This window comes from Panthera uncia, chromosome B1, assembly GCF_023721935.1.
Source record: "Panthera uncia isolate 11264 chromosome B1, Puncia_PCG_1.0, whole genome shotgun sequence".
In the NCBI taxonomy this organism is placed as follows: Eukaryota; Metazoa; Chordata; class Mammalia; order Carnivora; family Felidae; genus Panthera; species Panthera uncia.
In genome coordinates, this window is record NC_064811.1 from 168,724,258 (window position 1) to 168,744,820 (window position 20,563).

General features: G+C 45.5%; 1 protein-coding gene across 4 annotated transcripts in view; it reads left to right on the forward strand.

Moving 5' to 3' along the window:
- The window catches only part of DOCK5 (dedicator of cytokinesis 5), a 195,985-nt gene that overhangs the window by 68,041 nt on the left and 107,381 nt on the right, over positions 1-20,563 (forward strand). For 3 of the 4 annotated variants that reach the window (XM_049631601.1, XM_049631600.1, XM_049631603.1), the window contains exons 6-10: positions 9,012-9,160; positions 12,361-12,496; positions 13,589-13,746; positions 14,910-14,991; positions 17,686-17,815. In XM_049631601.1, the coding sequence (XP_049487558.1) occupies positions 9,012-9,160; positions 12,361-12,496; positions 13,589-13,746; positions 14,910-14,991; positions 17,686-17,815 (655 nt within the window). Of the gene's footprint in view, positions 1-9,011; positions 9,161-12,360; positions 12,497-13,588; positions 13,747-14,909; positions 14,992-17,685; positions 17,816-20,563 lie in introns of those variants that run through there. The other variant, XM_049631602.1, reaches the window with a different exon arrangement.

Below are 20,563 nucleotides of genomic sequence, written 5' to 3' on the forward strand. Positions count from 1 at the left end.
GGGAAATTACACAGGAACCAGCCCATCGTCTCCACGATAAACCATAATCACAAGTTGTGTGTAGATTTGCAATCAGGACGAGGTAGATGTGACCTTTAATATTATCGGGCTGAGAACACCCGGGGGCAGCTGTCTTGCAAGAGGCCAGGAATGCTCAAAGTCCCCGGGCAGCAAGTTTGCATCTGTGTCCCACACCAGGAAGCTCTTTCCTTGACATCGGAATGCACAAATATCCTTTTCTGACGTTCCCTCTTTCTTGGAGACCCGGAGGTAAGTGAGCATCACTAGGTCCTGCCTCCATTAGTATCTTTCCCGGCCGACCGGGAATTCTCACGGTGAAAGCTTATTCACTCATTCGATGCATGAATGAGTGCAGTGAGGAAGGAGACTGGACCCGATGTCCTGGAAGCCATTCTCTTTCCTTTATGGGACTTTGTTTATTTAGGGTTTTGTTCAGTCATGTGTTGACTCTTCATTTGAACCTCAAAAGCCAATCTTAATAACTTATGGAGAACACCTCCCTCTAGATCCTTAATATTAAAAACAGTAATCAGAAGCTCATTCTAGCATAACTTCTAAGAGTTAATGTATGATTCCATTTCCATCCTGGGCTGGTGTTACCCATGATGGATCACAGCAGCAGAAATCACCAACCCCTTCTGTGGACAAGCACAGGATTTTTCTCTGCCTGCCCATCTTTCAAGGCCTAGTTCAAGTTCGTTCTTCCTTATCGTGTGGCTTCTAACCACACCAATCCGTAATGTTTCCTTTTGGACCGCTGGAGCACTTACTGAGGCCATCATCCGGCCCTTAGGGCATACGGCATTGCAATGCCAGTGATCTTTTGATCTCTTTATGTGTAATTGAGGGGTGAGCTACCTGTAGGTTCTTAAATCAGGAACTCCGGGAGGACAGACCTGCCCTTTTAAGCCCATTGGCCGACATCAATCATTCGATACGTCTGTTGAAAGCACTGTCTGGTTCTGGTTAATTGATCAGTTAGTGTTGGATGCGCAACAAGTTTGATAGATGAGGATTGCATATACACGGGTTACTTCCTTAATGCATTCTTTCTGGAAATTGGTGAGTGGTGACACGTATCGGATAACTGGTGCTGGGAAATGAGAGCTTTAACGTCGTAATGTCAGAGAGTGGAGAACATGGACGAGGTCGACTTTCTTGTTGAGACACGACGCTTGTGCTCACTTCATTATCTGTGTCTTCCACCTGTTTACAGGTGAATTTACCATGTTGATTGTTGGTAGAAGTGAGAAATAAGGGAACTAGGGAGGAAGAAGTCTGAGTCGTGGATTTGGGCTTCCAGAAACCCGTACTGCTTAAATGGTGGTAAGCCCAGGGCGAAGATTTCCTATGAGGGCGTTTCACTATTTAATAGCAGAAAGAGAGAGAGAGAGAGAGAGAGAGAGAGAGAGAGAGAGAGAGGAGAAAGAAAGAGAGAAAGAAAAGAGAAGGAAGGAGGGAGGGAAGGAAGGAAGGCAGGCAAAGAAAATAACTTCTGTCTTCTCTCAGAGGACAATATTAACTTTTCCTCTCTTAATATTGACAGCTAATAAGGTAATCATTTTGCTAATTGTGAATATTTAAAAATGTCTTATAGCTGCTATAGGTGACTAAAACACATTCATTGTGGGAATCTTAATCAATTGATAGGGTTCAGCAATCTGCTTCTGCTTTTGATATTTGCTTGTTCATTAAAATATAATCCACTTAGGGGTGCCTGGGTAGCTCAGTCGGCTAAGCATCTGACCCTTGATTTCAGCTCAGGTTATGATCTCATGGTCAGTGACTTCGAGCCCTACATCGGGCTCTGCATTGACAGTGTGGGGCCTGCTTGGAATTCTCTCTCCTTTTCTCTTTCTCTCTCTCTCTCTCTCTCTCAAGATAAATAAACTTAAAAAAAAAAAAAGTTAAAAGAAAATAAGCCACTTAAAATGGGTTCATTATTAATCATGACTTTCTTTTCTTCCTGTTCCTTCCTAAAATATTGACAGTTCGCTTCAGGCAGAATTTCTGAATTCCTTTCTTAAAAATTTGTGCGTCAAAGTACCAAACCTCAAATATTACGCTTTACTGGGAAAACGGTAAAAGGACCCCAAATCCGTAGTTTTCACCCCTCCCCACCCCACCCCACCCCACCCATAGTTTTATGAGTGTTTTTGATTTTTCTGATTCTGTAAAGTCTTTCAATTTGTGTAAAGATAAATATGGATTTTACTAATCCACATCAATACTTATATTTTTCTTGTGCATTTCCTCCTTCAGACTTTGAGACCCGGTGTTCTGTTTGATATCTGTAAAGATACTTGGGGAGTCTTACAACATCCATATTTCTCTACAGCACATTTACTGGTTCTCTCCTTCTCAGTCTGTGCTCATGAGAAATTTATGGAGTAGATCCAGAGTCTTGTATGAGGGGAAGGTGCCATCCAGTAACCAGTATAAGCCCAGCCATGTAGACACAGGTAATTATTCCAGACAGGGAAGACATTTGGATAGCTGTGATTTATTTTTAGCAGTCACACTGTACCCTTGTGAAATAACCATAAATATGTTTTAAAGGTTTCATTGAAGAGAGGGGAACCCAGTCGTCCAAAGCACAGAGAAAAAAACGATGACAACCCACTTGTGCCTTCTTTTCCTCTTTGTTAATATTAGCACCAGTCTTTCCCATTTAATTGTCTTTCCTGGTGACGGCGGTTTTATGCTTTGGGGAGAAAGCAGGCTGTGGGAGACAAACCCTGGGCTAGAAATCGGGAAGCTTGGCCCTGCCCTGCCTGGCTCTTAGGCGAGTCACTTGATGTCTCCAAGCGTCATCTGGATTCTGCCCCTCTGTGAAAGTGACGTAAAATCTGCCTTGCTGACTCCATGGAGTTGTGAGGGCAGGAAAAGAGATGGCAGCTGTGAAATCATGGGGCAGACTGAACATCCGGGACTTTGCAGATATCATTCTTGCTGCTGTCCTAGCTTGAAATAGTAGCCTCTCTGGACGTCCTCCCTCTGGGCAGCCTTGACTTGGCATCCCTCTGACCCAACTCAGAGTCTCTGAAGCTCCCTTGTGTGTGCCCCCTGAGCCCCCTCTCCATCCAAGGCCACTTCCTTTGCCTTGTGTTATCATCTTAGGCCGAGCGGCCTTGAGCACTCAGTAACCAGGCTGTTCCTCATGGCAGATAGTGAGCCTCTTTCGTGTAGACTCAAGTCTGGGAGGCATGGATCACTCCAGAAATGAAAAGGGAAGCGTGCCAAATGCAGAGTGCAAATTCCCCACAGTTTCTGGCTTTGTCTACGCCGCTGTTTCTCCCCTGGAGCCTGTCTAAGTGGGTGTGTTTTCAGTGGTGAGTCAGGAGAGGGGGAAACATTGTGAATGAGGAGGTGGTCGCCTCGTGAAATGGCAAGATGGTGGATGCTGGGGTCAGATAGGTGACCAGTTCTTACGTTCTGGTTTGCACCCTTACTTGGTATGTACTTTTTTTATATTCAGGAAAAAAAAACAAAAAACAAAAACAAAAAACAGCAAACCCAGTAATTGTTACCGCAAACAAACAAACTGAAACAGAAAGAACTCAGATCCTGAAGGCAGGGATTTGGGTCCAGGGTATGCCAGTAAGCTGATTCTGCAGGCTGAGACAAGTCCTTTGACCCCTAGGTTTTATTTCTCTTACCTAAAATGGTAATTACATATCACATACCCCTTGCACGCTTGCTGTAAGGATTCCGTAGGATAATCTGTATAAAACTCCCAGGACACTGCCTGGCACTTTGTCATCAAAATGTGGCGGCCCCCAACTATCCCCTTACAACACTGCTTCTGTGGACTTCTGCCCCCAAGTCGTTTCAGGGTGCTCTCCAACTTGGGGCTGATGAGTGGGCTCCCTTCCAGCTCCCTTGTCTCCTGTTTCTTTTCTGAAGGGTTAGGTTCAGCCTCCCAAAATTATATGGGCCAATCAGGCCGGCTGACCCCACCGAGGGTGAGAATTTAAACACCCTCGGCCAGTGGTTTCACACGTATTCTGTCCATTCTTCTCTGCTGCATCTCAGGATCATTCGTTCTCCCCAGCCTGGGAAAGTACATCCAGTGAGCTGAACTTCTTTCCTTTCTAGCAACACATCTTCCACTCGAGTTCCTCCAGCCGCAAGGGCGGACGCCTGTGCATTGATTTAAACATCACGGGACTATGGTAATACCCAGGTGTCCCTTTTTCAGTAACAACCCAGCAACACTTCTTGAATCCGTGTGGATCTACACCCCACGTTCTAATCCATTTTCTCAACCAATAATCAGGACTTGAAAACTGACAGCTTAGGATGTATTTGTGGGGACAGATGGATGGAAATTTTTGAAAGAGGTACTGTCCTGGAAATTCTGAGATGTTTAGTGATGGTGAACGTACTCTAGAACTTCTCCCCTCCCGAGATTTAGCCATGTGCTGCTCCCCAGCTTCCGGTTGGAGAAATGGTTCAGTGAGTGTTGGTCAGCCAGCCTGATTGGCCCATATAATTTTGGGAGGCTGAACCTAACCCTTCAGAAAAGAAATAGGAGACAAGCCTGCTGGTGGGTAGAAGGTGGTTGGTGCGTGATGTAGAATCACGTGAACATAATTGCTAAAATGTAGTTCGTAGAAGGGACGGATCTCTCATTTAAAATTCGCCAGTACGATAAAACCTTGAGCTGGTCTGTATGTAGTTCTGTAAAAATCTGGAGCGGAGCAAGTGCCCAGAGCTGAGGTGGGCGCGGGGAACTTGCCAGACACAATGGATCGCCTTTCTTCCCATCGTTGCATATCCACGCAGATTAAAGCTACTCAAGTCTAATCTTTCTGAACTGGTGGTTATTACTGGCTGCCGGGGCACATGCTCTGAAGTGTAATTAAGCTTGGTCCCATGGTTGGAAGCCAGCGTCTGATTGCTTATTACCAAGGACAGAAAATTCCCATAGAAAACTGTGTCTCGTTTTCAGGACATTTCATCTGCAAGCCCTGCGGGGGCGTGGCTCTCGTGGGAGACAAGATGGGACGTGGCAGTGACTGGGGCCGGGCAGGGGGTGAGCTTTGGGTGTTTTCCCGGGTTTGTTTTACTCTGTCTGGGTCGCCTGCCTTTCAGGATTTCTCGCGCTACGTCCTGCGGCACAAAATTGCCTTGCCGGAACCTGGTCTTGAAAAATGAAGCCTTTGCTAGTCAGGCAGAGCCTTTTTCTGGGAAAGAGAAGAGGCCTCACTAGCATGGAGAGAAAGAGTATCCGGAGCCCCGTGGGTTCCCATTCGCCCAGAGAGCAGAGTCCGTGCAGCATGAGGACGCCCAGGAGCCAAGACGCCACTCCAGACCCCGGGAGTTATAGACACTGGGCAAAGCCAGGAGAGTCACGGCAGAGAGATCTACCCGGGTGGAATTCGATAGAGCCTGTGAGCCCATCAGGAGTGAGATGGTCAGAATCGGATACCGTCAATCAGGAAGTTGCTTAGAAGAGTAATTAAGTTTAACATCTCGGCCGGCCGTAGACTCACAGACTCACAGACGCTCATCCCCGGGAATGGATCCCAGACCCAGTCCCTTTGTTTTACAGATGGGCGTGTATCTCAGAGGGAGTGATTTGCCCAAAGTCATTTCGTGAGCCAGTGACAGAATTAGAAGTCGTGACCAAGTCCCCATACTTTCTGTCCAGCGCTTCGGCCTCAGAATCAAAATCGGCACAGAAGGGGGGAAAGGTTGGTGGACAGAGGAACTATTCCTTTGCCGATGGAGAGGTGGAGGACCAGAGAAAAGTCTTTGTCTTCTGCATTCTTTGGGAAAGTGACTAGAAGCCAGGTTTTCTGATACCCAGGGAGGTGGCGTCATTGTCTCAGTGGCCCCTAGGATTTCTAAAATAGTCAATGGGGGGCTTCTCTATCCCTGCCATTATTGAAGGCAAAGCTGTTTTTTCTTGCGACTTTGTTTTTATCTCTAGAAATTCTTAGAGAGAGAGAGAGAGAAAGAGCATGCGCGAGAAAACCATTCATAATAGAAATGTAAAAAGTGAGACCTTCGAGATCTCCACGCGAAAAAGAGGGAGAACTTTTAAGCAAGGGCAGGAATGCCTATATTGTCTGGTAGGAGACTATTTCAAGTTCTCTATTTCACGCAGCTGTACCTGAAATTGGAATCAGAGTGTTGTTTTACATCTGAGCTGTCAAAATTCATTCTTGAGTCACTCCTGTCCCAGGATTGTGCTGATTTTTGCAGAGAGGATCAGAGAGATTGTTAAATAAATTCCCTGCTCTCTTAAATTATGTGACAGCGGCGGCTAGTGCAAAAAAAGGCTGGGGTGCCTGGGTGGCTCACTTAATCGTCCGACTTCAGCTCAGGTCATGATCTCACGCCTCACGAGTTCGAGCCCCACGTCCGGCTCTGTGCTGAGGGTTCGGTTTTCTCCTCACTTGGCCTCATGGGCTTCCCCAGGAACCCGTAAAGTGTCAGGGTCCAGCTGTTGCCCAGAGCATCCGACTTCGAACAATTTCAGAAATGTGGCGAGGAAATTCACGTCCGTAAAGTAAATGGGGAAGTGGCTTCCTTTGGTGTGTTCCAGCTTGTCTATTCAGAATTAATTGGGTACAATGAATCACAGAAGAATGGCTGTCTTCATCCTTCTTTTTTGGGGGGGGGGGGGGAACTTGGCAAAGAAGGCTGATATGGACAGGCAATAATTAAATCGCCCCGGATAGTGTCTGATATCATTGAGACCAAGAACTTGTGAGCATGTGCCATAAAGCACTGTCTCTCAGAAGGGATCCCCCGAGTCTGAGCCCTTTATTTTTTATCACAATACGAGAAATAATATCTTCGTTAGAATTTTTAAAAACCCACCAAAACAGCTAAGTAAGAGTAGACAAATAGGTTGCAAGAAAGAAAAAAAGAAAAAAAAAGATCCCTTTCTTGCCCAGCAGCTTTGAAAGGCAAAATTTTACAGCCTCAATTTCTCCTTTTGTGAAGTTGAAAGACAACGTGATGGCAATATTTTATATAGAATTACGTGGGGAATAAAACCAGGGTTTTTACCTTTACTTATTAAAAATGAAGCTTTTTAAAGTCTCATCTTTATGCTTTTCAAAAGACTGACTGATGAGAAAGGCAATTCAGAAAATGCCAAAAGCATGAGATGTAGCTAATTGCAAAATGTTAAGTAGGTTTCATGTTGTGTATTTTTCGCATCCATAGTGTTAATGGAGCATATAAGCCAGTTCTTCGACTCTCTCGTTGGTGTTCTCACAGGACATTGAACTTCTTTTAGGGCTTTTATCACACTCTGCTAATCTCACTGCTGTCTCCCCCTGTCCTGGCCCGACTTCTGCACCGAGGGCTCTTCGCTCTGCGTTTGCTCTTTGTTCGGGAGTACCTTGGGTGTTTTAAGTATCTTGATTGTACTTGATAACTTGCCCAGGAATCTGCCCCAGGGATTGTTGTGGAAGAACATCACAAAAGAACATGCCGTATAGCCATTGACAATTTTCTTTGTGTATGTGTGTGTGTGTGTGTGTGGGGGGGGGGAGTTGCGTTGTCTTTACAACAGATAAAAATAGTTCCTATAATTTAAAAATGTATAGTTACATAAATATATCATGACTTTTCACCTGTAAATAAAAAAGAAGTGATTTCGTAGTATTTATGGGGTGATTGGAATTGTGCAAGTTTTTATTTTAAATAAACATTTGAAAAGCGATCCACAGAACGGTTTTGTTTGATGACTGTATCTCAAATGTCTTCCTTCTCCCATGTACACCCTATCATATTTCAACCATTTTTCTTCTGGCACTTTTCATAATTTAAAATTATCTCGTGTGTATATAAATATTATATGTTCATTATTCATGTAAATAATGTATAAATAATTGATATATATTATTTACATATATAATCATATATTAATCATTTAGATAAAATCAAGGTCTTAATGGCTTGGACATCAGATACTTGCCTCTTAAAATGATAGAGGTACGTATAATTAGTTAGTCATAAGTTCGTTTGGTTCGGGTATAGAAGTTCTTACCAAAGCCCAGAATAACGGTTTAATTATTGTAGGTCTAACAATTTTGGGGATGGTCTAACAGTTTTATGGGAACTTTAAATAATATTTTCCATTTTACTTTCCATTATCCTTTATCTCTGATATAACAGTTCTTTCTCCATCCATAATTTACTTATGTGGCACATTTTATAGAACGCCCACCCTACACCAGCTCCTAAGGGATACAAAAATGAACAAGCTCCTCGTCCTGTAGAAGCTGACTGTCTTACGAAGAGAGTCACATGGGCCAGGATGGTCCAGGTTCTGAGTGACGTGATGAGAGTCAATCCCAGGAGCAATGGTAGGGATAGCCAGCCCACAGTTAGGGTTTCAAGCAAGAGACTTCTAAGTTGAGACCAAAGAAGTAAGAATTAGCAATTGACGGAGCTCATAGTATGTGAGGAGGTGTGAAATGCGGGGGGAAGTTTGAGGGGGAAGAGGGAAAAGGGGTTCCAGGTAGGGGAAGTACCATATTGAGAGGGTCTGGAGCACTCCAGAGAAATGGGCATAGCTTTTAATGGGAGGAATGTGGATTTTTGAGGTAGAGATTGGTGCGAAATGTAGCTGGGAATGTGGGCAGGACCCAAGATAGGAAGGAGTTTACAGTGTGATTGCTGTGTCTGGAAGACAGAAGAAATCCCTGGAGGGTTGAAAACAGAGGTGGGACATGGCTGAACTTAGGGTACATGGATGATTTGATATACTTATGCGTTAAGAATAGTCATCCATTCTACACTGGCTTCTCTGATTCGAAAGTTGAAATAGGGTAGGGAGTGGGCGTGGCCTAGAGCAAAGCCATCCCTATTTTTAAAAGATCCCTTTGAAGTTCACAACTTCATGGCAAAACGAATGGCTTCAGTAACACCTTATAAAGTCAGAGCCGAGTCAAGAGATATTTCCATCCTCCATCACACCTTCGTATTTTTGTTCTTTCCTCCACCTCACTTTCCCATCCTAGAACAACAAGGTCACACTTTTCCGCCAGCTGCAGCAGATGACCTATAGCCTGATTGAGTGGCGGTCCCAGATCCTGTCTGGAACGCTCCCCAAGGATGAACTGGCAGAGCTCAAGAAGAAGGTCACAGCCAAAATTGATCACGGGAACAGGTAAACGAGGGATGAGTTCGCTGAGGACTTGGAAAGAGATGGGCGCTTTCATGCTAAGGCCATACCTTGCCATCAGCTTTTGATCTTGGAGTTGTCGAAGAATAATGCTTCCTGCCCTCTTTTTCGCGTTGGAAGGCATTTAATTTTGTTGGAAAAATTTGGCAGTCCCTTCTTAGGCCAGACCCTGCGCTTGGATGTGTGTCAGGGAGATGACAGATGATCAGGGAAGAGGAGACTTCCCTGCCAAACAGACGGAAAGAGACAGCACATCGGAAGTCACATTTTCTGAGGCCTGGGACCGTATCAATTTTTATTCGAACAGTGGATTTTAAATCCGCATCAGACTCATTCTCTTTCTCCCCATGCTCCCTAACTGGGACTGTTGTTTGCAGTGTATGAAAACCAAATTTACAAGAAGAGTAAACCATATTTTTAGCCTGTTGATTAGGTCTCCAGTAACCTCCAAAGAGTTTATCACTTCATTAATCTTCCGATTAGCTCAGGCAGATACATAGGTTCCAGACATTACTGACCTTAAGAAAGTGAGAAAGCCGCCAATTCATGAGTTTATGTGGTCTGGGGTTCGTTCTCCTGACCAGCTCCTTTTACAAGACAGGGGTGGTTCCTTCATTAGTTTTGTTGATGATCTCTTTTCATTTTCTACATTTCTTCAGTTTGTGCATACATGATTTTTCTCCCCTCCCCTATTACCCTACTTCTCCAACCTCAGGACTCTTGGATCTGCTTCTGAGACCTGTTAAAATACAGCTCATTATCCTATTTACTTAACTGTTATAGGCTCAGACAACTGTATTCAGAAATAGCTGGGGTCAACAGAGCATACAGGATTCAGGTTCAATCATTATTTGAAATCTCCTGTGTACCCTTCACATATATTACTTGATTCTAGCCCATTTTATGGTTAAAAAAAAAAAAAAAATAGACCAAGTGAGCTTAAGTGATTTACTTCCAAGTTACATAGGTCATAAGTGGGAAAGGCTAAATTTGAGCCCCAAACACACGATTCCATGTTTAAAAAAATTTTTTTTAACGTTTATTTATTTTTGAGACAGAGAGAGACAGAGCATGAACGGGGGAGGGTCAGAGAGAGAGGGAGACACAGAATCCGAAGCAGGCTCCAGGCTCCGAGTTGTCAGCACAGAGCCCGACGCGGGGCTCAAACTCACGGACCGTGAGATCATGACCTGAGCCGAAGTCGGACGCTTAACCGACCAAGCCACCCAGGCGCCCCTAAAGCTCCCTTCTTAGGGTTAAGAACGCACTGCTGTCTCGTCACTTGTCCATTCGCAGGACTGTAACCACAGGGGTTGTATTGCTAGTCATGTGCTGGGGGCATTTTTTCAAAAACAGCTATGGTGGGATAAGTCGGGTCCCTCCTTGCGCCTCTGCTGCCTCTGTATTTTTGAGTCTTGTGTGACTTGGGCCTAGAGGACTCTGATCATCAGTGTAGAATGTTAATGTCCCACAAACAGTTGAACACGCCTGCCTTCCCATTCCAGCCTTGAGTAGCAGTTCAAGAGATCAAGCCGTTTCGTCAGTGCCTCAGTGCTCAGTCTCTGAGCAGCTACCAAGACCCATGGCTCATGCATCTGGGTGGCCTGTGGGTCTGGCTGCCGTGGAAAGGAACCTGCCAGATTCAATCAGTTGATGGAGATGCTGTAAAACAGGGAGGAGGGTAATTAGACATGTTTGCTTTCTTCCCAAAGACTTGGCACATCTCATCGTGGTCCCTCAGCTCTCTTGCTCTTTGAACATCCCTTCTCCCAAATTGCTGGTGCCTGGAATGTTCGCCGGGCATTCGGAAAGCAGGATCTTGTTTCCACCACAGTCTCCAGCGTCTTGGAGCTGAGCAAAATGTTTCCTACTCCTGTGTGCCCATCGGGCATAAGAGCCTTGGTAGGGATTGTGCCGTGCGCAGACCGCACGGCTCTTAACGTTGTCTGTATAACACGCAGAGCTACAACTTAACATAGCCAGGCGTGTTTTTGTGGCAATTGCTGTAGAAGCGTTGCTGTTTGCCAGAAGTGCGCCAGAGTTTGCCAGAAGTGTATCTGGTGTGTAACTAGACATACCGTGTTATGTGCTTTCCATGTTATCTCATTAAATTCTCCCCGGCGATACTGAAGGGTGGGCAGTATTTACAGATGAGGAAGGCAGGGCTTCACAAAAGTAAGTTACCTGGAGTCATCTGTTAAAGCTGAGACTCCAATCCTGATCTAAGTGACGTCGGAGCCCGTGCTCAGAGATAGGTTATGAGATTCCAGCAGTCGAGACCTACTTCATTGATCTCCTTTAAGACAGTCTTTTTTTTTTTTTTTTTTAATCTTTATTTTGGAGAGAGAGAGAAAGAGAGAGCGCAAGCAGGGGAGGAACAGAGAGAGAAGGAGACACAGAATGTGAAGCAGGATCCAGGCTCTGAGCTGTCAGCACAGAGCCCGATGTGAGTGAGGCTTGAACTCGTGAACTGTGAGATCATGACCTGAGCCGAAGTCGGACACTTAACCCAACTGAGCCACCCAGGCACCCCAAGACAAGTCTTGAATTAAGGATTGTCCTCAACACTGAACTTTTTTTTTTTTTTTAATGTTTTATTTTTAAGAGAGAGAGAGCGACAGAGCTTGAGCGGGGGAGGGGCAGAGAGGGAGGAGGAGACACAATTGGAAGCAGACTCCAGGCTCTGAACAGTCAGCACAAAGCCCTATGCAGGGCTCAAACCCACGAACTGGGAGATCATGGCCTGAGCTGAAGTCGGATGCTTAACCGACTGAGCCCCCCCAGGCGCCCCTCAACACTAAATTTTTAGGGAAATCCGGCAAAGCCCCCAGATATCTGTGCATCAGTCCATCATTGTTCCTGTGCCAAACAATAGGAGATTAGGGAAAGAGACATTGGTCAGAGGGATCTGGTCAAAATCAGTGCCACTGTTGCTTTTCCTTTTGAGGTTCCGTGGAACAAATTGCGTATCATTCTATGAGTTTGGTTGACATTACCATAAGCGTTCTATCTCTTGTTATGTGGAGAGGAGGCAGAAATTGAAGGGCGAAAAGCCAAGGGAGCAGTTCTTGACTTGGTACCACCCAAACTTTCTAACTATCAATCCTCTGGGTTCTTTCCTGGGCTCTTCAGGAACGAGTCTGTTCTAAATGAGGAGAACCCACTGATCACTCCTTTCTTTCTAGAATGCTGGGATTAGATCTGGTGGTGAGAGATGACAACGGGAACATCTTGGACCCAGATGAAACCAGCACCATTGCCCTCTTCAGGGCCCATGAAGTGGCCTCAAAAAGGATCGAGGAAAAGATCCAAGAAGAAAAGGTACACTTCCTCCAACGTGCAGATGAGGTTTCATTTTTGCTTTTGTTTTTGATGAAAGGGGAGTCATTGACAACAAGAGGTAGAAACGTTTAGAAACTCATCCATTGCCGCGTTTGAAAAGCAAAAGAGGACAAAAAGAATGAGTCCGGGGTATACCTTCTGATATGGAAAGATCACAAAGATCTACATTAACAGACAAAGAGCAAGATGGAGAACAAGGTGTATAATATACTAATCTTTGTGTTTCAAAAAGGGATACACATACCACAGCGTTTGCACATGCATTGACTGACTCTGAAACGATAGACAAGAAGTTGATAATTAATGGTTGCCTCTAGGAAGGAGAACTGGGTGGGAGGGAGCCTTTGTACCACGTAACCTTTCGTACTTGGTGTATATAATACAATTCCCAAACTAAATAAAATCATGTTCAAAAAGAAAGCGTTTGAAAGTAACAATTGGACCTTAAACACAAATTGGAAAGGTACAGAGAAAGAGAACAAGAAAAAAAAAATCCCTCATAGTATGACGGCACACACCCAACCATATTGATACTTTGATATATATTCTTCCAGTCTTTCTGTTCTGTGGAGCAAAGGCTTCTCTTTACTTGGTTGGTAGTTTTGTCTCCTGACTTAGCACAGTTGTCATAATATTTAATTGTGTTCCTGGCTCCAGTGGCTCACCATGCCTGAGGGTGAAGCCTTTCCAGAGGAATCTCTTGTTTGCAATGAGAGCTCTTCCCAAAAAGAGGGATAATGAATCATGATTTTTGTGCCTGTGAGGTTCATTCAGCAGCCATTTGAGAGATGAGAAGTTCTTGAAGCTTCCAAGCCACAAATCGTCTTTAGACGGCACTTAATGAATGGGGTGGGCTTAAGGCCCCCGACAGGACAGTCTTGATCATTCAAAGAATAGTGATGGTGCTTTGCTCACTCGACCGTTTAGCCACGTGCACACGCTTTCTTCTCCGTCAGTGCTTCTCCCCCGGGGGGTAATTGTATTCGTCCCGCATTTGTCAGCCCGTGTCTTTGCCATTGTTTGTCATTTGCTGAAACCAAGATGCTTTTCTCTCTTTCCCTCCGTGTCCAGTCGGTTCTTCAGAACCTAGACTTGCGGGGCCAGTCTGTCTTCAGTGCTGTCCATACCTACGGCCTCTACGTGAACTTCAAGAACTTCGTCTGCAACATTGGGGAGGACGCCGAGTTGTTCATGGCCCTCTATGACCCGGACCAGTCCACCTTCATCAGGTAGCCGAGTCCCAGGTCATCTGCGGTTGACCTTGCAAAAAGACCCACTCTTACGTGCCACCCACCTAAGGAGCTCTTTGCTAGGTTTGGGAGGGGGAGATAGAGAAGAAGGGAGGGTCTCTAGGTGATAGAAAGTAACATCCTTTGGGCTCCTGAGCCTTTCTGTATGGCTGCTGGCACAGTGTGTGTGCCGAGTGTGTGTGTTCCTGAGAATCACAGGAAACTCATCAGAACATGGAGACAGGGACAGGATAAGGGAGGAATGCATCGGCAGAGCACAGAGGATTTTAGGGCAGTGAAACTATTTCACATGACACTGTAATGGTGAATGCGTGTTATCATACATGTGTCCAAATCCGTAGAACGCACAGCACCAAGAGTGAACCCTAAGGTAAACTAGGGACTCTGCGTGGTAAGATAGGTATACCTATCGGTATCGGTCCATCAATTGTGACCGATGTGCCACTGTGCTGGGGGATGCTGATAGTGGGCGAGGCTGTGCATGGGTGGGGGCAGGGCTATATGGGAACTCTGTGCCTTCCACTCAACTTCGTTGTCAACCTAAAACTCCTGTAAAAAATGAAGTCTGTTTAAAGAAAAAAAAAAAAGCGCTTTTTAAAAAGACTGTGGAGAATAATAGGCTCTGTTTGACCCTACAGTCACACCGCTACTTGGCTGAGCGGCTAAGAAAACCGATTTAGTTTTTGACTAGATGGTTAAAAGTAGTTACTGACAAATCGTTCATTTCTGCAGTAGAAATTTTATCTGAGTGGGGTGGCGTGAGTTCCAGGGGATGGATCGGGAATGATTATTTTGAAATTATATTCCTGATTCCGCAAAGCGGAAACCGTCATACGAAGAATTTGAGTTGGAAGAAAGACCCCAGACAGTGTCTGGGAGAACGTGCTGTCTGTCTGTGCCCGTCCTGAGCAGCATCTGTCTCGGGTCCACCCTGGGTGTGCCTCTGAGCGCTGGGCTGTGGCACCCGCCCTTGTCCAAAGCCAGGGGACCAGGGAGTGGCCACCTGTGCGCTATTTTCACACTTGCCCGATAAATTCAACAGAGCTTGTTTGGGCCTTCCTTTCACCCTGTTAAGTCTATACCGAGGGTAGCCCCATCCCCAGTTAGCTCTTCGTTAAGGATATTTTTTTTTCCTTCCCCAGTGAGAATTACCTAATTCGTTGGGGCAGTAATGGGATGCCCAAGGAAATAGAGAAGCTTAATAACCTTCAAGCAGTTTTTACTGTAAGTGCGACCTTAAGTTTAATAATTTTCTGTGCTTACGATGTTAGCAGATGCACATGGTAAGTATATGGAAAACATCAGAAATGAAAAGAAGGCAAGAAAAATCATCATGATCCCCCTAGCAGGAATAACCGCTCATTTATTTCGGAGATATTTATCGAGCACCTATTAGATGCCAGGCACTGATCTGGCCACTGGACATATAGCAGTAAACACATCAGAAAAAACATCCCTGGGGCGCCTGGGTGGCTCAGTCAATTAAGCTTCCGACTCTTGATTTCATCTCAGGTTGTGATCTTGCGGTTGTGAGATCCAACTCTGTGTCAGGCTCTGCGTGGAGTAGAGCCTTCTTGAGATTCTCTCTCTCTCTCTCTCTCTCTCTCTCTCTCTCTCTCTCCCTCCCCCCCCCCCTCCCCCCCCCCCCCCCCCCCCCCCCCCCCCCCCCCCCCCGTCTCTCTCCCTCTCCCCTCTGTCCCTCCCTGTCTGTGCTCGCTTGCTCTCTCTCTCTCTCTCTCTCTCTCTCTCAAAAATAAATACACTTTAGAAAAAGAAAAAAAAGAAAAAGCATCTCTGGCCTCAAGGAGCTTTTGTCCAAAAGGGGAAGACAGTAAGAAACAGTGATCAAGCACATGAGTAAATTGTATAGAATGTTAGGGGGCATAAGTATTTTTCGGGGAGGGGGGGTTGTTGGGAGCTTTGGGCCTGGGGAAGTGATCCTTTTTAAATAGGTGGGCCAGGGCAGACCTTCCTGAAAAGGGGCCATTTGAGCAAGAACACGAAGTTGACGAGAGTGAGCAATGCTGATGAAGAGCTTTGCAGACCGGGGTTACAGCTCCAGCAAAGGCGCAATCTCTATTTTTTGGTTTGTTCCTCTTTCAATGGCCTTTCCCCTGTATTTCTCCTCTTCTCCAAGGTAGGAGGAGCAGTGCTCTCTCTGGGTCAAGAGCAAGAAAATTTATCGGGTCATAGAGCTGAGACATGGTGACTCTTTCTCCTGGGTTAGAACTTTCTTGGGGTTCTCTCACTTTTTTATGACATCAGTGCTTGAAATGCCCCGGAGCCGCTGCCACCTGCTCTGAGAGGTGTTGGTGGGCAGGCTTCTCCAGCTCCCACTAGGCCTAAAGGGGATACGCTCTCCTTTCCTGCCTTCTTTCCTTAAGCCCATGCACATATATGTTATCTCCCTGTTCTCTTACCACTCTATGGCAGGGAAAATAGAGTCTAAGGTAAAGTGCCAAAGGAAGCAATAGGAAGGAGCAGTGGACCCAGTACAGTCTAGTCATTCATTCATTCATTCCTTCTTATTAGTATTTATTCCTTCTGTTAACATCTCATTGTCACGACGAGCACGGTGCGATGACCGCTCGTGAGCCGACCCACCTATATCTTTACCTTCTGGTAATCAAAGATGGAAGAAGAGCTTAAATTCTTCCTGAAACCTCCCTTCCTCAATTCTAAGATATGTGGATTTTCCCCTAAAATCAAAAAGCGTTTATCGGTCAATGGGTACATTGAAAAAACATCGAGGAAAAAAAAAGGAATTATTGAGCTTTTGGTCCATCTTCTAATCAATGACATTTTAGAAAAGCTGCATTTTATCCTGTTTCTCCCACACCCCTCCCGATTACGATCTTCTTGGATGTAAATTTCATGTCCAGCTTTTTCAGTGAAATAAAATGTGGTGACCACGTCCTTGATCATTAAACAGTCTTCCAAAACTTCTTTTACAAAGGATTGCACATCATTAAATAATTGCAGTGTGCCCCAATTTATGTAACTAGTCACCTGGAGTCTTTATCTTTCTATTAACAGAAGCCTCACAAAACTTAGAATAGAAATTCAGGGTTGATGCCATCATTGGTATATATCCCTATTTTGGAGACCTCAGTTAACTCAATTACAGAGGATGGATTCGGAATGATTATTTAGAAAGTAATTCTTGATTCAGTAAAGAGGCCTTGGACAGCTGTTTCATGAAAAGAATTTGAGCTGCAATTAAAATATCTCTGATGTTAAAGAGAATGAGCTATGTGGGCTCATTCACGGATTTACTCACCCATCCTTGAGAATACAAACAAGTATAGAACACGAGCCGCAAAAAAACAGACATCCACACATCTTCCATTGATCAACATACACCAAGAAGCTCTCCGTGAATACCTCTCAAAAAGCAGATGAATGATTACAGAAACCAGCACATGTGAATTTCTGTGTTATAGCTGCCTCGCAGGATTATTTGGAAGATGAAATGAAATAACACCGGCATGTGTAGATACCCAGTAAATGTCAGCGTCACTCAAGCTTTCATTTCATCTGACACTGAAGTGCAGCCTGTGCTCAGCTCTGTCCTGGCAGAATATAAAGTAGCAATGACAGGTGTCCCGATTTTTAAGCACCCTGCTTAAATTGATAAACTAGAGACTTTAGACTGAATGTGATCTTTTTTTTCTCGATATGAAGTAGGAACTGAGAAATCAAAAAAAAAAAAAAAAAAAAAATCCCTTCCTTTTTGGAATACGGGCTCCGATGCCCTGGTAGTTCTTGAGTGGGTATGGAGAAGGGAAGGCTCGTTCTCCTTTTCCAGGATTAGGAAATAGGCTCTGAATGGTGTTCTGTTGTAGAGTGAAAAGAGAAACAAAGGTGACGACGGGTGATGCCGCCTGATCTCCTCTTGCTTGGTCTCTGCCCCTTTAGGACCTCAGTAGCACAGACCTCATCCGGCCCCGCATCAGCCTCGTGTGCCAGATTGTCCGGGTGGGCCACATGGAGCTGAAGGAGGGCAAAAAGCATACCTGTGGGCTCCGAAGACCTTTTGGAGTAGCAGGTACAGAAAGTCCCAGAGACCTGTAAAGGGTGCAGCCACTGTGAAAAAACGGCACGGCAGGGCCTCCAACAATTAAGCATAGCACTTATGATCCAGGAATCCCGCTTCTGGGTGTCTACCCAAAGGAATTGGAAGCGGAGGGTCTCAAGACATTTGTACACGTGGGTTTAGAGCAACATTATTCACAATAAGCCAAAAGGTGGAAGCAACCCCAGCGCTCATGGATGGATAAATGGGTAAACAAAATGTGGTACGTACATAGAGTGCAATAGCGCTCAGCCTTACAAAGGAAGGAAATTCTGACCCAGGCTACAACATGGATGAACCATAGGGATGTCGTATAAAGTGAAATAAGCCCATCACACAAAAAGAGAAATACTGTATGATCCTACTCATGTGAAGTAGGTCAGAATCGTAGAAACATAAAATAGAATGGGGGTTGCCAGGGGCTGTGGGGGAGGGAGGGGAGATGGGGGGGAGTTGGTGTGTACTGGGGACCGAGTTTCAGGTGGGGAACATGAAAAAACTCTGGAGATGGACGGCGTTGTCAGCACCACACGAGTGTGAATGTGCTTCCCGCCGCTAAACTGGGCTTTGAAGGGTAGTTAAAACAGCAGATATGACGTTATGCATATTTTACCCCCACCACACACGCACAGTTAAAGATAGGAGGGTGGGGAACCCCAGGGACCGTGCAAGATGAATTTGGTTGTCAATGTTAGTATTGGACACACAGCATTCACTCCCTCGGCTACCAATTATCTTTTCTTGGGTCCTGTGTGGTCACCTAGATCTAGACCTAGACCCCGCCTCCTTTGTTTCTTCTTCAGTGCCCAGCACCATGCCTTGCACACAGTAGGACCTTAGGAAAGCCTCAATTGTGACCACCGGTGTTGCCCTGCCTGTGGGCTACGTATTGATTTTGGTCCAGTAAAACTCTCCCTGGAAAGTGGTTTGCCTGTGTGGGAGACTCACTCATCAAAGGCAACACTGTGTTGCTGACTGCTTTCAAAGAGGGTCCTTGGCTTAAATCAAACCCTGCAACCTTCCAAGAGGCCCTGCGTTTTCTTCTGTAGTTTGTTAAATGAAGGAAATACATTCTTGGTCGTACGCGGACGTTTTGCTCCCTGAGACGTTTTGAAAGCTGTCGATGAAATGCCGTAATTCTCCTGGAACAGATGTCCAGAAAATGCCACCAGGATTGACCTGGTGGGTTTATGGATAACGAGGCAGCCTCTGTATCCCATGAGACTGGATGTCGTCATCTCTTGACCAGCCTTGCGCTGCACCTGCTGTCAGGGTCTGCTGGTCTGTGAAGAGGGCACAGCATTACTCCTGATAGAGAGTTAAAGTGAAATCTGAGAAAAGGCAAGGAGCCCTGGCCTAGCACTATTTAGCCATCTAGATGACAATCTACCGAACTAAGGATTTAAGGTATGTTCGAGGTCATTGTCGTTCCAAATGGGCCACAGAGATTTGAAAATCAAGCTTGAGGCTTGTGCTTGCTTTTCTGTTTCAGGGTGTGTGCGTGTGCGTGTGCGTGTGCGTGTGCGTGTGTGTGTGTGTGTGTGTGTGTGTGTGTGTATGCACGCATGCGCGTAAATGTAAGGCGAGAACAGTAGTAATTTACTCTGAGACTCGATGCCAAGAGGTTTGGGATAACTATGTGATGGCCTTGACAAAGAACTGCCTCTGGAAGGGGGTGTGCCAGACACAGATTTTTCAGTATTTTGTTTTTGTGTACAGTGTTTGCAGGGGTCTGTTAAGGACTGACAGCAAGTTGATGGCATGGCCCGCTTTTACCGCAGCCTTTCACCAATACTGTTACTTCCCAAGCCTAACACATTGTCATCCAGGTTGCTTTGAGAAGGCGTTTCCTTCCTTATCCCTCGTTTTTCAAATGAGAAAGGTCTCGTGTCTCAGTACTTCTTTTAATCTCCAAACAGGTTATCTGGGGAGTGGATTGTGAGCGTGCACTTTATGGCCAGATTGTAATCCATTAACCAAGGGATCGCCTCTTGGCTGCGGGTCCTGCCTGGTTTGAGCAGCTGTAGAGTGGTCCGCTCATCAGTTCTCCGGGCAGCAAGGCTTTGCTAGCTTAAGTGATTTGGCCAGGTAGTAATCGCAGTTGGGTTCATACCCTGGCTTTACCGCTTACGACTTCCGACCTAGGGCAAGTTACGTACCTTTCCTGTGCTCGGTTTCCTCATCTCTTAAAGGAGGGGCATAAAGTATCTGCATAAATAAGAAAATATATACAATAGGCTTAGAACAGTGCTTTATCAATTACTCTTCTTGTGCACAAAGAAGCAAATCACCATATGATCTTCTGTTCTATGCTGCTGGTGCCCTTGGCTTCCCTTTGTTTACATGGAAACCAGGTGCGACCACGTCAAGGCCAAGAGACAGGTGACCACTTCAAGTCATGAGTTTCTCAGGTCTTCATTCTGTTGACATCCCGACGACAATCTGTGTTCCCTGTGCCTGGGAATGCAGGCTTACCAACAAGTAATCCACTGGTTTAAATTTCTCCGGAACTGAGCGCTGGGTCTCATAGAAATTTCAAAAGCGGGTAATCTGCAGGATTGAGCGGAGCAAATCGAAACGCCTGCACGAGCTCCGAGCTCCTGATGAATGAATTGTTCTGCAGGGTGGGTGCTGGGAATGATCGTTGGCAAAGACAGAAGTGTCCCTGCTCTGTATCTCTCTCTCTCTCTCTCTCTCTCTCTCTCTCTCTCTCTCTCTCTC